The sequence below is a fragment of the Prionailurus viverrinus genome, chromosome F1 (assembly GCF_022837055.1).
Source record: "Prionailurus viverrinus isolate Anna chromosome F1, UM_Priviv_1.0, whole genome shotgun sequence".
Lineage (NCBI taxonomy): Eukaryota > Metazoa > Chordata > Mammalia > Carnivora > Felidae > Prionailurus > Prionailurus viverrinus.
Window position 1 is genome coordinate 8,230,597 of NC_062577.1, and position 17,371 is coordinate 8,247,967.

General features: G+C 36.1%; 1 protein-coding gene across 5 annotated transcripts in view; it reads left to right on the forward strand.

Moving 5' to 3' along the window:
* DCAF6 (DDB1 and CUL4 associated factor 6) overlaps positions 1 to 17,371 on the forward strand; it is a 136,273-nt gene that overhangs the window by 20,346 nt on the left and 98,556 nt on the right. For all 5 annotated transcript variants that reach the window (XM_047840857.1, XM_047840858.1, XM_047840859.1 and 2 more), the window contains exons 3-4: positions 5,516 to 5,608; positions 15,027 to 15,212. In XM_047840857.1, the coding sequence (XP_047696813.1) occupies positions 5,516 to 5,608; positions 15,027 to 15,212 (279 nt within the window). The remainder of the gene's footprint in view (positions 1 to 5,515; positions 5,609 to 15,026; positions 15,213 to 17,371) is intronic.

The window sequence follows — 17,371 nt, forward strand, 5'->3', positions numbered from 1 at the left end:
ATACCATATTATTTTGATTACTGTAACTTTGTAATATAGTTTAAGTCAGAAGTGTGATGCCTCCAGCTTTGTTTTTCTTTCTCTGTGGTTCCATACAACTTTAGGTTTGTTTTTTCTCTTTGTGTGAAAAATGCCATTGGAATTTTAATAGAGATTGCCCTGAGTCTATAGATGGCTTTGGGTAGTATGGACATTTTGATAAAATTAAGACTTCCAGTACATGAACTCAGCGTATCTTTCTATTTATTTGTGTCTTCTTCATTGTCTTTCATCAATATTGTGTAGATCTCAGTGTACAGATCTTTTACCTCTTTGGTTAAATTTATTCCTAAGTATTTTATTGTTTTCGATGCTATTGTAACTTGGCATTAAATAGTTGATTGTTAGTATGTAGATATGTGAGTGATATTTGTTTGTTGATTCTATATCTTGAAACTACTAAATTCATTTATTAGTGCTAACAGTTTGTTGGTGGAATCTTCAGGGTTTTCTATGTATAAAGATCATGTCATCTGCCAGCAGACACCATTTTACTTCATCATTTTCAATTTGGATGCCTTTTATTCTTTCTCTTGCCTAATTGTTCTGGTCACGACTCCAGTACTATGTTAAATAAAAGTGATGAGAGTAGTTACCCTTCTCTTGTTCCTAATCTCAGAGGAAAAGCTTTCAGCTGTTCACCATTGAGTATGATGTTAACTGTGGGTTTGTTATATACAGCCTTTAAATTGGTGAGATAATATTCCTTCTATATTTAGTTTGTTGAGAATTTTTATTGTGAAAGATGTTGAATTTTGTCAGATGTTTTTTCTCTATATATTGAGGTGATCATATGATTTTTATCATTCATTATATTAATGTGGTATATCACATTTATTGATTTGTGTATACTGAGCCATCCTTGTATCTCAGGGCTACATCCCACTTAGTCATGCTGTATGATCCTTTTAATGTGCTGCTGAATTTGATTTGCTAGTATTTTGTTGAGAATATTTATATGTACATTCATCAGGAATATTGGCATGTAGTTTCCTTCTGTTGTAATACCTTATCTGGCTTTGGTGTTAGGGTAATGCTTGCCTCAGAAAATGAATTTGGGCATGTACCCTCCTCTTCAGTTTTTTGGAAGAGTTTGAGAAGGATTGGTGTTTATTCTTTAAATGTTTGGTAAATATTTAAAGCCCCTGAGGCCATTTGACCCTGGGCTTCTCTCTCTCTCTCTCTCTCTCTCTCTCACCCACTCTCACTCTAATATTTATTGTTGAGAGAGCAAGAATTTCAAGCAGGCTCTCTGTCAGTGCAGAGCCCGATATGGGGCTCAGACTCTCGAACTGTGAGATAATGACCTGATCCAAAATCAGGAGTTCAACCGAATGAGCCACCTACACGCTCCTTTTTTTTTTTTTTTTTTTTTAAAGGTTTTTGATTACTGATTCAGTCCCCTTACTTGTTAGTGGCCAATTCAGAATTTTTATTTTTTCATGATTCAGGTTAGGTAGGTTATACTAAAAAGTAAGTTGTCTAGTTTGTTGGTGTGTAAGAGACTGTGTTCTCTTACAGTCCTTTGTATTTCTGTGGTATCATTTATAATCTCTTTTATAATTTTATTTATTTGGATCTTCTCTCTTTTTTCCTTGCTAGTCTAGTTAAAGGCTTGTCATTTTTTTTTCTTTTCAAAAAACCAACTGTTAGTCTTATTGATCTTTTTTATTGTTTCTGTATTCTTTATTTCATTTATTTATGCTCTGATCTTTGTTGTCTCCTTTCTTCTGCTAACTTCGGGTTTAGTTTGTTTTTCTTTTTCTATTTCCTTAATGTGTTAAGTTCTGTTGCTTTTTTGTGATCTTTCTTTTTTCTTACATAGGCATTTATTGCTATAAAACTCCTGCTTTGGGGCGCCTGGGTGGCGCAGTCGGTTAAGCGTCCGACTTCAGCCAGGTCACGATCTCGCGGTCCGGGAGTTCGAGCCCCGCGTCGGGCTCTGGGCTGATGGCTCGGAGCCTGGAGCCCGTTTCCGATTCTGTGTCTCCCTCTCTCTCTGCCCCTCCCCCGTTCATGCTCTGTCTCTCTCTGTCGCAAAAATAAATAAACGTTGAAAAAAAAATTTTTTTAAATTCCTGCTTAGAACTGTGTTTGCAGCATCCCATGTGTTTTATTTCCATTTTTGCTTATTTCAAGATATTTTTTTTTTGGCCCATTAGTTGTCCAAGAGTGTATTATTTAATTTCGATATGTTGGTGAAATTTCCAGTTTTCCTTCTGTTTAATTTCTAGTTTTCACCATTGTGGTCAGAAAGATACTTAGTATGCCTTAACTCTTCTAAAATTTGCTAATATTTGTTTTGTGATTTAGCATGATTTATCCTGGAGAATGTTCTGTGTGCACTTGAGAGGAATGTCTGTTCTGCTGTTTGATGAACTATTCTGTGTATGTCTAAATGTTGATCTAAAGTGTAGTTCAATTCTAATGTTTTCTTATTGATTTTCTGTCTGTATGATTTATCCATTGTTGAAAATGGGTTATTGAAGTCTGCTGTTTTTTCGTCTGTTTCTCCTTTACATCTGGTATAGTAATTTAAAAAAACATTTAGACATTCTAGTAGAAATCTAGTGATACCATGTTGTTGTTTTAATTCTCTGTCCTGTTTTTGCATATTTGTCTATATTGCACAAACTTTCTAAACTCACTTATTAGTTCCAGTACTTATATTGTCTTTTTAATATTCTGAAGACTTGGTACAGAATTCTCATTACTTAATTATTTTTAAATGTTTGGCAGAATTCACCAGTAAAGCCATCTGGGCCTTGAGTTTTCTTTGTGGAAAACTCTAACTATAATCCCCTAATAAAAATAGATTATATTTTGAGTGAATTTTGTTTAGTATGTGTGTTTCAAGGAGTTTGTCAATTTCATCCATGTTGTTGCATTAATGGCATAAAGTTGACCATAGTGTTCCCTTAATGTTTAGGTATTTGTAGAATATGTAGTTAGTGATGGATATCACCTTTCTCATTTCTCATATTGATAATATGTTACCCTGACCCCCCTTTTTTTCTTGATTAGTCTGACAACATGTTCATTAATTTTTTTTTTTTTTTAATTTTTTTTTTTCAACGTTTATTTATTTTTGGGACAGAGAGAGACAGAGCATGAACGGGGGAGGGGCAGAGAGAGAGGAGACACAGAATTGGAAACAGGCTCCAGGCTCTGAGCCATCAGCCCAGAGCCTGACGCGGGGCTCGAACTCCCGGACCGCGAGATCGTGACCTGGCTGAAGTCGGACGCTTAACCGACTGCGCCACCCAGGCGCCCCAACATGTTCATTAATTTTATTTGTCTTGTCAGAGAATCAGCTTCTAGTGTTTTCGTGTATGTTTCTTTTTTTTTTTTTTTTTTTTTTTCTGTTTTCTGTGGTTTCATTGATTCCTGCTCTGATACTCATTATTTGTAATCTGATGCTGACTTTGGGTTTTACTTGTTCTTTTTATAATTTTTTTTAATAGAAGTTGAGGTCACTGATAGGGGACCTTTATCTTTTCTAATATAGGTATTTTAGTGTTATAAGTTTACTTCTAAATACAGATTTAGTTGCAACCCATAAGATGAGATATGTTGTGCTTTCATTTTCATTCAGTTCAAAATACCTTCTAATTTATTAGGTAATTTCTATTTTGAGCGTCTGTTATTTTGTAGTTTCCAAATATTTCTTTGTGTTAATGATTTTCATTTAGTTCCATTTTGGTCAGAAAACATACTCTGTATTTAGTTGAAATCCTTTAAAAATATTAAGATTTGTTTTATGGCCCATAAGTATTTTCTGTATTGGTAAATAGATTTTTGTGTACTTAAGAAGAAGGTGTAGGGGCACCTGGGTGGTTCAGTGAGTTGAGTGTCCAACTCTTGATTTCGGTTCAGGTCATGATCTCAGGGTCATGGGACTGAGCCCCATGTTGGGCTGCATGCTGGGTGTGGCACCTGCTTAGAATTCTTTCTCTTTCCCTCTGCCCCTCTCCCCTGCTTGCTTTCTCTCTTTCTTTCTGTCTCTCTCTCTCTAAAAAAAAGGGGGATGTGTATTCTGCTGTTTTTTAGTTGTTGCAGATGTTATAGTAAATTTGGTCGGTGTTATTCTGTCTTGACTGAAAGTGGAATCTATTTTTTTTTTTTATTTAGATAAAGTTCATATACCATACAATTCACCCACTTTAAGTGTGTAATTCAGTTTTTTTTTTTAGTATGTTCATCAAGTTGTACCGTCCACCGCTAATTCCAGTATATTTTCACCACCTGACAAAGAAGGTACATAGCAGTTATCATTCCCTCCCATTCCCCCTCCACCTAGCTGTTGGCAATCACTAATCTACTTTCTGTCTCTACAGATATGCCTGTTTTAGAATTTTGAAATAAATGGAATCATATAATATGTGACCTTTCAGATTGGCTTCCTTCACTCAGCGTAATGTCTTCAAAGTGTATCCATGTTGCAGCTTGTGTCGCTGCTTCATGTTGCTGCTGAGTATTTCCTTGTATGTGTATTTTGTTAGGAGCAAATGGATAGTGACATTTTGTTTATCCATTCTTTCATAAATGTTGGGGTTGCTTCGCTATTTGGCTCTTAGGAGTAATGCAGCTCTGGTTTTTGTGTACACGTTTTTGTTTGGTCCATGTTTTCAATTCTCTTGGATATATCCTTGTTGTAGAATTGCTGGGTCATAGGTTCGCTCTGTTTCAGTTTTTGAGGAACTGCCAATCTGTTTAAATAGCAGCACAATTTTGCATTCCTACCAACAATGTATAAGGATTCCAATTTCTTGACAATCTAGCTAACTTACTCTTTTGTGTCATTTTTTTTTTTTTTTTTAATCATTATAGCCATCCTTCTGGGTGGGAAGTGGTCATTCATTGTGGTTTTAATTTTCATAAAGACTGATACCTGTGTTTCCTTCTAAGTTTTATAGTTTGGGCTCTTACATTTAGGGTTTTTTTTTTAGCATTTTCAGTTAATTTCTGTCTGTGGTGTTCCTTTCCTTGCGTATATCCAGTTGTCTCAGCACTATTTGTTGAAAAAATATTCTTTTTCCTTAGAATGGTCTTAGATCCCTTGTCAAAAATTACTTGGCCATAAATGTACAGGTTTATTTCTGGACTCCAATTCCATTCCATTGATTTAAATTTGTGATCATGACAATACCACACAGCCTTGATTACTATAGCTCTGAGTAAGTTCTTTTAATTTTTTTTTTTTAAGGTGGCCTGGTTTTATGTTTCTGGGTACAAAATGAATCAATTAAAATAAATTTAAACAATAACATTTAAAGACTCAGTCATTTCGTTGTGAATTTACAGAATGTTATATTTACTAAGCAGCTGTATTTTCAATAGGTAAAGTGGTAAATACTGCTTATCATAGATGCAACTTTATTAGTGATAATAAGTTTTGAACCGTCAGTTAACTGAAAGATGGCATACTTGTTTTTATGTCCAGTTTGCTTAAATTTACATTTTGTTTTCTTTTTAGGTTAATACAATCTGTTGGAATGAGACTGGAGAATATATTTTATCTGGCTCAGATGACACCAAGTTAGTAATTAGTAATCCTTACAGCAGAAAGGTAAAGTGGTTTAAAAAATCTATCATTTCATGAGAAAAATTAAGCTAAAAATTAAGAAACTGTAAATGATTATGGAATGGCCATTTGTAACAAAATATCCTTATTATTTTGCTACAGTTAGTTATATAATTTGGAAGTTGTTATATGAATATCCCTTAGTCTTCTTAGGAAAACATTAGATTTCACTGGGCTTTTGACTCCAGCAAATTTGAATATGCTTCGCTGTATCCACCTGGGTAAAATTGCCAAAAGTAACATTATCTCAATAAATCATTCTTTGGGGGGAAAAGGACAATGTGATTTTTATTTCTTTCATGCTCAAAAAATCTACCCTTCAGCCAAGTGGTTTAAGATATTATCAGTTTGAAAAAACAGTATTTAGGTTCTAGTGAAATGCTTCATGATATCTACTACCGTAAACTGGCATATAATATTGAGTTTTAGCATTATTTCTCATTTTTAGTGTCTCTTCTCTCTATATGGAGAAACCATACACCTATTTTTGTATCAGTGAGAACTTGGTAGATTGTCAGACCAAACACTCATTTAAAATGGTAGCAACCTGGGGTGCCTGGGTGGCTTAGTTGGTTAAGCACCTGACTTCGGTTCAGGTCATGTCTCACGGCTCTTGAGTTTGAAGCCTGCATCAGTTTCTCTGCTGACAGCTCAGAGCCTAGAGCCTGCTTCAGATTCTGCGTCCTTCTCTTGCTCTGCCCCTCCCCCACTCATAGTCTGTCTGCCTGTCTGTCTCTTTCTCTCTCTCTCTCTCTCTCTCAAGAATAAATAAACATTAAAAAAATTTTTTTAAATAAAATAGTAGGAACCTTAAGAATAAATTATTCACATATTTCTTGTTTTTCCACATTTAAACGGTTAAGATATTCTAATAAATGTTTGTGGTCCTTCAGTCTGAATGAAGTTCATATTGAAGATATTCTTGATTAAGAGACAGGTCATAATTTTGTTTCAGAAATAGCTTTACTTAATTGTCCTGACTTAGCAGAGGGAAACTTGATATTTTCAAATCCTACTTGTTTTAGGTCTGCAATTACTAGGTCTTTTAAGGTGCCTGGACCCAATTCCAGTGTGGAGCTTGGGGCCTGGCTCAGTGGCATATTGAAGCATTCTGATCTCCCAAATGTGGAGGCCCTCTGAAAAAGGCCAAAAAAGCTGTCTTCTTGGGTTTTTATGGAGGCTTCATTACATAGTCCATGGTCCTGACTGATTGTCTTTAATCACTGACTGAGTCAACCTCCAGCCCCTTGCCACTCCCAAGTTGCAGCTCTCTAATCTTACGATTGCCCTTTCTTGCAACCAGTTGCCACCCTCTGGTGGATTCCAAAAGTCACCTCCATTGATAACAAGACACCCATGTCACCTTTATGTCTCTGAAGCATTTTCAAAAACCATTGAGCAAGACCAGATATATCAGAGAAATAGATTTTGGTCATCTGAATGACCAAAGATTTATTTATTTATTTTTTAAATGTTCGTTTGTTTTGAGTGGGGGGCGGGGTGGGGGGGAGGGGCAGAGAGACAGCGAATCCGAAGCAGGCTCTGTGCTGTGAGTAGAGGGCCCGATGTAGGGCTCGGGCTCCATACCATGAACCATGAGATCATGACCTGAGCTGAAATCAAGAGTCAGATGCTTAACCAACTGAGCCACCCAAGCACCCCCAAAGGTATATTTCTTATAAATCATTATATTGTACTAGGACAACCTTTTTGTTACAATAGAGGAAATTTCCTGGAATGATGTAATGATGTATGTTTGGAATGCTTTTTGACCCATCACTCTCAGAATTTTAATGCTAACAGTATTCATAGTAGTTGTCTAAACACCAATGGAATAATCTTTTTGTTTTTGAAAAGATGCAGAGCTTCACTTTTTTTAAATTGTATTAAAATACACATAACGTAATATTGACTATCTTAATCATTTTTAATGTTTGTGTTCGGTGACATTAAGTATATTTACATTGTTGATGTTATCAGCACATCAGGCTACAGAACTATTTTCATCTTGCAAAACTGAAACTCTGTACCCATTAAACAAGAACTCCTTTTTCTTCCCTCCTCCCTCCAGTCCTTGGCAACCACCGTTCTCCTTTTTGTCTCTATGAATGTGACTACTTCAGATACCTCATATAAGTGTTTATATGATATTTGTCTTTTTATTACTGCATATTTCACTTAGCATGATGTCTTTAACGTTCAAACATGTTCCAGCGTGTGTCAAGATTTTCTTTTTTAAGCCTGAATATTCTGTTGTATGTACATACCACATTTTGTTTATCCATTCATCTTTCAGTGGACACTTGTGTTACTTCCACCATTGTGATATTGTGAATAATGGTACTATTATGAACATAGGTGTTCACCTCTCTCTCCAAGTATTGCTTTTGATTATTTTATCACCATACTCAATGGAATAATTTTTAGAAGGTCTTGTTTCTTCTTTATTTGCTTATTTTTGGAAAGAGGACATTCACTTTGATGGCATGGTTCCCAATAGAATATGTATATTTAAAAAGTGCTTACTCCTTGTTGCCAGTTTAAGAAATGATTAACCAGATAATACTTTTAAAAAGTTTAAATATAACAAGACTTTATCTTTTTCATGTAGTGGTCTTCATAGATCCAAATTTGCTATCAGATTGAAATAGTAAAAAAATATATAAACATAGATGATTAATTACATAGGAAAATAGACAGTTTTTAATATTTGTTTATTTATTTATTTAGAGAGTGTGTGAGCAGGGGAGGGGCCAAGGAGGAGGGAGAGAATCCCAAGCAGGCTCTGTATTGTCAGCACAGAGCCCCACATGGGGCTCGATCTTACGAACCATGAGATCCTGGTCTGACCCTAAATCAAGAGTCTGATGCTTAACTGAATGAGCCACCCAGGTGCCCAAAATAACGTTTTTTGATCCTGAGTCAAATATTATCTGTTCTTAGAGTTTGACTTTATTTTTGAGGTCATGGAAAGACCTCATGGAAAGATGACCTCATTAATCATGGAAAGATTAATGCAAATAGAATTTTGAAATGTTTATTTTTTTACAGAGTAAGAGTTTGGAGGCATACCTTATCGATGGTAACTTCTTAGTTGTATGTGTCATCTGTGTCAAATGTATACAATGGAGACGTTTCTTTTTCCAATAATTATAGTCTAATTTACTTGAACCCATCCTCCCATTGAAAACAACTAAAATATTCTTGATTTAAGACTTTAAAAATTATTGTAAAGAAAAAAAATTGTCCTGAAAGTAACAAAGAACTGCCTTGATAGTAAGGGATTATCAGTCCAAAATGTAGGGAAAAGTGAATCCAGAGAAGTGAGCATGAGAGCCACTTTCTCCCTGAAGATATTTGTTAGTCCAGGCATATATAAACTTTAATCTTGATGGCCTTGAAGGTCAAGGTAGACAGAAACAAAGCTTAGGACCCAAATCAGATATGGATTCCTATAGCAGACCCTCCAAAGTATGCTGGGACACTCCTCCTGCCACACCTCAAAAACCGAAGGAAGGTAGCCTCGTAACACCTAATATAAAAGAAATCCTGAGTGTACCACGTATGCAAAATTTTTCTTGATTTGGTTTCAGCCAGCTCCCTGGGTGACTGTCAGTTAAGTGTCTGACTTCAGCTCAGGTCATGATTTTGCAGTTTGTGAGTTTGAGCCCCGCATCAGTCTCCCTGCTATCAGTGCAGAGCCCACTTCAGATTCTCTGCCACCCTCTCTCTCTGCCCCTCCCCTGCTTGTTCTCTCTCTCTCTCTCAAAAATAAATAAACATTAAAAAATTTATAATAAATCTTAAAAAAATAAATCTTGATTTAATAAAATCCATCTCAATTTACAAACAATATGTGACATGTCAATACATGTATTTGTGTATCTGGTGCTTTTGTTTCTGAAGCTGTGCGTAAGCCATGCATAAATCATGAATTGTTAGAATGATGTCTGCTGAATGTGACTAAAGCAAAGCCAGAGGCCTATCAGATGAAGAAACCAATACATACACTGTATGTAGTGACTTTTATATAGTTAGCTACTTGGTAAGCCATGCTAAAATACCTGACAGAGTTAAAGGCTGTCATACCTATCTTGTTTAAAAGATTTACATTAATTATTTTCTCTGTTATTTTTTTTTTTTACCTTAATCTATCAGATCTTAGTGTCTTACTCTTAGAGGAATGAAAGATTTTGAAGGCATTTAACAGACAAATTTTGTTCTCCATTGGCTTTGATTGATGGAGGTGCAAAAAACACCCCCCTTTTTTTCTTTGACCCTAATTAGATGTGCATTATATATGTAAGACTTACTGCGTAGTAATTTATGGTTCTCAGTAAATTCTTATTTTGGCCATAACCTTATAACCTAGGTCTTAAATAAAATGAGGTGTTTTAAATATTCAAATTGGTTGAGGTAAATAGCTGCTAATATTCATTACGATTTATGTTACGATTTGGTGTGGTACTCTCTGTTAAGAATTTGGCAGTTAGTGTCACACAGTAAATACTCACTTAAAACCAAACCCAATATAAAGTTGAAATATATTTTCCTAACTTTGTTTTAAAATTTTAAAATGTAGGGAAAATTTGAAAAAATAATACAGTGAGCATCCACAAATAGATTTTTTTTAAGCACTTGAGCACAAGTTGGAGGCCTCATGCCTTTCATGAATACTTTGGTATATATCTACTAAGAACAAGAACATTATCCTATTTTTTTATGTATACCAAAGAGATCAAACAAGGTCATACTCTGACTTTTTTCAGGTCTCATACCATAAACATGCTATGTCCTTTTCGTGATATATTCTGTCATGTTTTTCCATTTTTATCCTTTTTATTAGCGATTTCGCTATTTTTTTTAAGTTTATTTTTTTGAGAACGAAAGAGGAAGAGAGTGCGTGTGCGCTCACACAAGCAGGAGAGGGGCAGAGAGAGGGAGACACTGAATCCAAAGCAGAGAATGTGAAGCAGGCTCCAGGCTTTGTCAGGGCAGAACCCGACATGGGGCTTGAACTCATCAACCATGAGCCAAAGTCAGACACTTAACCTCCTGAGCCACACAGGCACCCCAATGATGACTTCACTGTTTAAAATGTCCCTAGCCTAGGTATCATGCTGAAGTATTATCTTGTGTTTCTAAGCACAAGAAGCCTGGGATATTTCTTGTGGAGAAAATATATTAAATAAGCTTCATGTAGGCATGAATTATAATGTTGTTAGCTATGAGTTCAATGCTAATGAATCAACAGTATACAATAAATAAGGTCTTTAATTTTTTTTTAATGTTTGTTTATTTTACAGACAGAGACAGAGTCTCAGAGGAGGAACAGAGAGAGAGAGGGAGACACAGAATCTGAAGCAGGCTCTAGGCTTCGAGCTGTCAGCACAGAGCCTGACGTGGGGTGCAAACCCACAAACCATGAAATCACAACCTGAGCCGAAGTCGGATGCTTAACCAGCTGAGCCACCCAGGTGCCCCAATGAGGTCTTTAAACAGAAATATATAAAACAAGGCTGTGTAGGGGCACCTGGGAGGCTCAGTTTAAGCATCTGATTCTTGACTTCGGCTCAGGTCATGATCATGGTTCAAGGGATCAAGCCCAACATGGGGCTCTGTGCTGATGGCGTGGGATTCTCTCTCTCCCTCTTTCTCTGCCCCTTCCCCCTAACACACCCTCTTTCTCTCAAAATAAATAAATAAACATTAAACAATATTAAAACAAGGCTATGTATTGATTGAGAAAAATGTTGTGGCCAGAGGCTCAAAGGAACCTAACCATGTGTTTCCCTCGGAGCAGTATTTCAGTACTTACTAATTCAGTATTTGTGCTGACTTTATAAAACATAACTATCAGGAATGATGAGAATCGACTGTATGCTATTATATATATGATACATATATGATTTTCTACATTACGCATGCACATATGTACATATGGTCTGTACTCACCTTTCCTCGTTTTTTCATCACATTCTGTCACTGCCATTCCTCCTTCAACCCAAGCTCCATCCGTCTTTTCATTTAGTCCTTGTATTTGCTCAGTCTCCTTTACAACCATTTGTCTGATGTTTTCTTTATGAGTAGATTAAAATTAAACATCTTAGCTAAAAATTCTCCACAAATAACATTGTGTGGTACATGATATTAGTCTGTCCTCTTATTGGTGATAAGTTTGATCTTTCCATTTTGCAGGTATGCTGACCTTTTGTAATTAATAAGATGTTTGTGAAGTGGTATTTTGAAACCGTGTGAATATTCTCTTTCATAACAGTCTTAGAGTGATTTTAGTGTTGATTCTTGCCTTAATCAGTTGTTAAAATGTAGTTACAAAATGGTGATTTTTAATTGTCATTCCTTCTACATTTTTCAATTGACATTTTTCTGTAATAAGAGCATTTCCTTTGTCCCTAGCATTTTTTTGAAAAATCACTTTTAGGATAATAGATTTTTAAAGTTTATTTATTTTGACAGAGAATAGGGGAGGGCAGAGAGAGAGGGAGAGAATCCCAAGCAGACCCCCCACTGTCAGCACAGAGCCCAATTCAGGGCTCAAACCCATGAACCGTGAGGTCATGACCTGAGCCAAAACTAAGAGTTGGATACTTAACCGACTGAGCCACCAAAGTGTCCCAAAGGATTACAGACTTTTAAAAATTCAATATATTATAATCTATTACTGATACAGTTTTCTTTTAAGTTTATTCATTTATTTTGATAGAGAGAGCATGTAAGCAGGGGAGGGGCAAAGAGGGAGAAAGAGAATCTCAAGCAGGCTCTGCACTGACAGTGCGTGGGGCTCTAACCCATTAACTGTGAGATCATGACCGGAGGCAAAGTTGGACGCTTAACTGAATGAGCCACCCAGGTGGCTGATACACCGATACACTTTTTGATGCTTGAATTGCCTCAGTTTGTTCGGTGGGACATTTAAAGCCAACTTTGTGTCTATGTTTTGACATGCTGTGATATTTTTCAACACATTTTTTAAAGCACACCAGATACTCACATTGAACTAAATTCTCATTGTGCGTACATTGTTGGGATGTACCGTAACTCATTTAATAAGTCTCCTGTGTTTTGCTGTTGTGACTAGCTCAGTACATAATTTTGTGCATTTTTTCTTGTATTGTTGGAGGTGTATCTTAAGGTAAATTCCTAGAAATGGACTTGTCTGGTCAAAGTGTAAACACATGTATGGTTTTGAGAGGTAACTGCTCAATTCCTCCCCGTTGGTCTTGTACCATGTGGTTCTCCCACAGAAATGCCGAAGAGCCTGTTCCCGTAGGCTCACTTACATAGTGTGTTGTCAAACTTGGGAATTTTTGCCAATCTGAAAAGTGAGAATTAGTTTGTTAGTAGCTTTGGTTTGCATTTTCCTTATGAACAAAGTTGGGTGTTTTCTCACATTCTTTTTTTTTTTTTTTTTTAACGTTTATTTATTTTTTTGAGACAGAGAGAGACAGAGCATGAACCGGGGAGGGGCAGAGAGAGAGGGAGACACAGAATCCGAAGCAGGCTCCAGGCTCGGAGGTGTCAGCACAGAGCCCGACGCAGGGCTCGAACTCACGGACTACGAGATCATGACCTGAGCCGAAGTCGGACGCTTAACCGACCGAGCCACCCAGGCGCCCCTTTTCTCACGTTCTTAAGGGCTATTTGTATACCATTCAGTGAACTATCTATTTGGATCTTTTGCCCATTCAATTAAAAAAACTCAGGTTTTGGGGCGCCTAGGTGGCTCAGTCGGTTAAGCGGCCGACTTCGGCTCAGGTCACGATCTCACGGTCCGTGAGTTCGAGCCCTGCGTCGGGCTCTGTGCTGACAGCTCAGAGCCTGGAGCCTGCTTCCGATTCTGTGTCTCCCTCTCTCTCTGCCCCTCCCCTGTTCATGCTCTGTCTCTGTCTCAAAAATAAATAAATGTTAAAACAAAAAAATTAAAAAAAAACACAACAGGTTTTGTTAAGTTTCTTTCTCTCAATTTTTAAGAACTATTAGGAGAGTTGGTCATATATCTGCAGTGTATGTTGCAAATATTTGAATATTTATTTAAAACTTTATTTCTGGGGCGCCTGGGTGGCTCAGTCGGTTGAGCGTCCGACTTCGCTCAGGTCACGATCTCACAGTCCGTGAGTTCGAGCCCCGCATCAGGCTCTGTGCCGACAGCTCAGAGCCTGGAGCCTGCTTCAGATTCTGTGTCTCCCTCTCTCTCTGGCCCTCCCCCCATTCATGCTCTGTCTCTCTCTGTCTCAAAATAAATAAATGTTAAAAAAAATAAAAAATAAAAATAAAAATAAAACTTTATTTCTGTGGGGCGCCTGGGTGGCTCACTCGGTTGAGCATCTGACTTTGGCTCGGGTCATGATTTCACGTTTCGTGGGTTTGAGCCCCGTGTCAGGCTCTTTGCTGACAGCTCAGAGCCTGGAGCCTGCTTCCGAGTCTATGTCTCCCTGTCTCTCTGCTCCTCCCCTACTCATGCTCTCTCTCTCTCTCTCTCTCTCTCTCTCTCTCTCTCTCTCTCTCTTAAAAAAAAAAAAACAACACATTTCTGTCACAGGAATTTTAGTCTTTATAGTTAAGGAATTAGATGTTGGGACTTCTGCTGTAGTTTCATCTGTACCATTTCATTATTTTGATTTCATGATTCATTTAAATTCAGTTTACTTTTATTTCTTTATCCTGAAAGGGAATAGCTTAAAAATTATCTAGTAAACAGTTTCAAAAGTCAGGATGGTCCTTTCTCCCCACCCCTGTACCCTCTCTCTAATCCTGAAAGTAACTTGTTGAAAGTAGATTATCTGAAAAATACAGGAAAATATTTTTAGAATAATAAAAATCATCTTCTCTGTCTCTATATATAATGGTCCTTTTTTTTTAATTTACTGAGATTTTATGAATGAGCAGCTACACCAAATAGGTGGAAGTATGTACGTTTAATTTTCACAGTAGTATTCCTGTTGATGATACTTCTTCATATATCAGAGAGAAAAAAAGAAAATATCTGAGATTCTGATTTTTTTTAATTATAATCTTTTGGAATCAAATTATAATTTGAAAAAAACTTTTAATGTTTGTTTATTTTTGAGAGAGAGCGAGCCACAGAGTGTGAGGGGAGGACGGGCAGAGAGAGAGGGAGACACAATCTGAAGCAGACTCCAGGCTTTGAGCTGTCAGCACGGAGCCCTGTTGTCGGGCTTGAACTTGAACCACGAGATCATAACTTGCGCTGAAGTCGGACGTTTAACCGACTGAGCTACCCAGGCACCCCTCAGATAACCATTTTTTTATTGAGATAAGAATGTTAATGAAAATTTACTCCTGACCAAGATTATATGAAATATGAATGTTACTTTCTAAGAAATAATAAATTACCAAGAACTTCTTTGTCTTTCTGTTTTAGGTTTTGACAACAGTTCGTTCAGGGCACCGAGCGAATATATTTAGTGCAAAGTTCTTACCATGCACAAACGATAAGCAGATTGTTTCCTGCTCTGGGGATGGAGTAATATTCTATACCAATGTTGAGCAAGATGCAGAAACCAACAGACAATGCCAATTTACGTGCCATTATGGAACTACCTATGAGGTACAGTTTTACTGTGATTATATATATGATCATATGTAAGTGTGTGCTTTTGCGTAAGTATGTATGTGTAATTTTGTAACGTTTGTGTAAGTATGTATGTATGTGAACGTATGTACATTCATGCATATGTAGAAACAGAAATTAGTGACAGACTACCTAGATTTCAGTAAAGTACTTGAGAGCATGTATGTTGATAGCCTTGTGAATAAAGAAATAAAATGTAATAGTAATAGGGTTTGTAATTGCAAACAGATGTCAGCCTTTAAAAATTCTTCTCTGTTACTGTGCTACAAACTTGTATACTAGGCTTCAGTGTCTTAAACACTTTATCAGTGTCTTACATAAAGTCACTGATGGCATGCTTATCAAATGTTTCCGGGGCAGAAAGAATGCTAGTACACTAGGCAAAAGAATCAGATTCCTCAAGGACATTAATAAGCTCAAGCCCTCACCTGAATTAAGTGAGGTAAAATGAATTTAAGACTCAAGTATACAGCTTAACTTGTTCAGAAAAATTGCTTATTCTACAGAATGCTCTTTTAAAATCTTTTTGTGTCATTTCTTTGTATCAGAACATTCATTGGTTTCCCATTATTTGTGTTAACTTGATGTATCTTTTTCTGTGATTTTAATTTCAGTTCTCTGGTAACCTCATGTTTTGGTGTGTACTTAAAGAAGTAGTATATAGCTAGATTTGATTTCCTCATCCATTCTCACAATTTTGGCCTTGAACTGGAGATTTTAGTCAATTTACATTTATTGTGAAAAATGATATATTTGGATCTATTAATATATCTTATTAATTGCTTTCTCTTTCTGGTTTTTTTTTTCCTCTATACATTCCCCACTCGTCTTTTTTCTTCTTTTGAAATTGTTTGAGGATTTTGCTTTCTATTTTGTTTCTGCTACTTGCATGGAAAATAGACATTCCTGTTTTAAAAATTAGCAACAAAGTCTAAAATCAATAAATACCTTTGCCCTTCTCTGAATAAAGCCCTTTGGAACATTGTAATCTCTTCATCCCTTGTCTGAGTTCATATGTTTATATTGTTCTGAATTTAGTTACATCTTTTCTCTCATGAATGAAATATTAATCATTGTCTTGTTAGTATTTGTTTACTAATACCTTTGGCTCTTCCACCACAGATTTTTCCAGGTGGGGTCATTGTGTATATAAAATACATTCTTTATGAGTTTCTTTTTGTGCAGGTTTGTTATTAGAAACAATTTTTGTTTCCAATTATCCTTTTCTTTCCTTCCTTCCTTCCCTTTTCGTCTTTTTCCAGAAAATGAAGACTTTCATACCAATTCTTCACAGGTAGTTTTGTTGGATATAGACTTCTAGTTTGATAGTTATTTTATTTCAGATGATATTCTACTGTATTCTGACTTCATTGTTGAAGTTGAGAACTCAATCATCAGTCTAATTGTCATTTCTGTTTGGTTAATGTGTCTCTCTGCCTTGACTGCTTTTAATTGTATTTTTCTTTGTTGTTTTTCCATTAATGTGGTCATTAATGTCACCACCATGTTTTTAGATTTAGATTTCCTTTTTATTTGTCATAGTTGGAATTTACTGATGTTTTGGTCTGAGAAACTGGCATCTAGAAAATGTGGGAAATTTGCAGTCAATAGGTCTTTAGTTATTCTTTACCAAATGGAGAGTTTTTTTCTTCTGGAATTCTGATTAGATGTATGTTGACCTTATTCCATCTACCATTAAACTTTTTTTTTTTTTAATTGAAGTACAAAACACATAGGAAAAGTATATAAATCCTAAGTATATAGCTTGGTAAATTATCATGAAGTAAATCTATGCATGTAGCAACTATCTAAGTTAAGAAATATGAAAGCATTAAGTATCCCCAAAGCCCCCTCATTCCGATATTTAATAATTTGTGAAATTCATCTATGTTGGATACAACTATAATTTGTTCATTGCTCTGTAGTATTCCATTGTGTGAATGTACCATGATTGATGGATTGTTCTGTTGATGAAAATTTTAAATTTGATTTCCAGTTTGGAGAACATTCCTTCACATGATTTTAAGTACATAAATGCATATATACTTCATTGGGTATGTACTTAGACTTGCTTGGCCATAGGATATTTATTTATTTTAAATGTTTATTTATTTTGGGGAGAGAGTGCAAGTGGG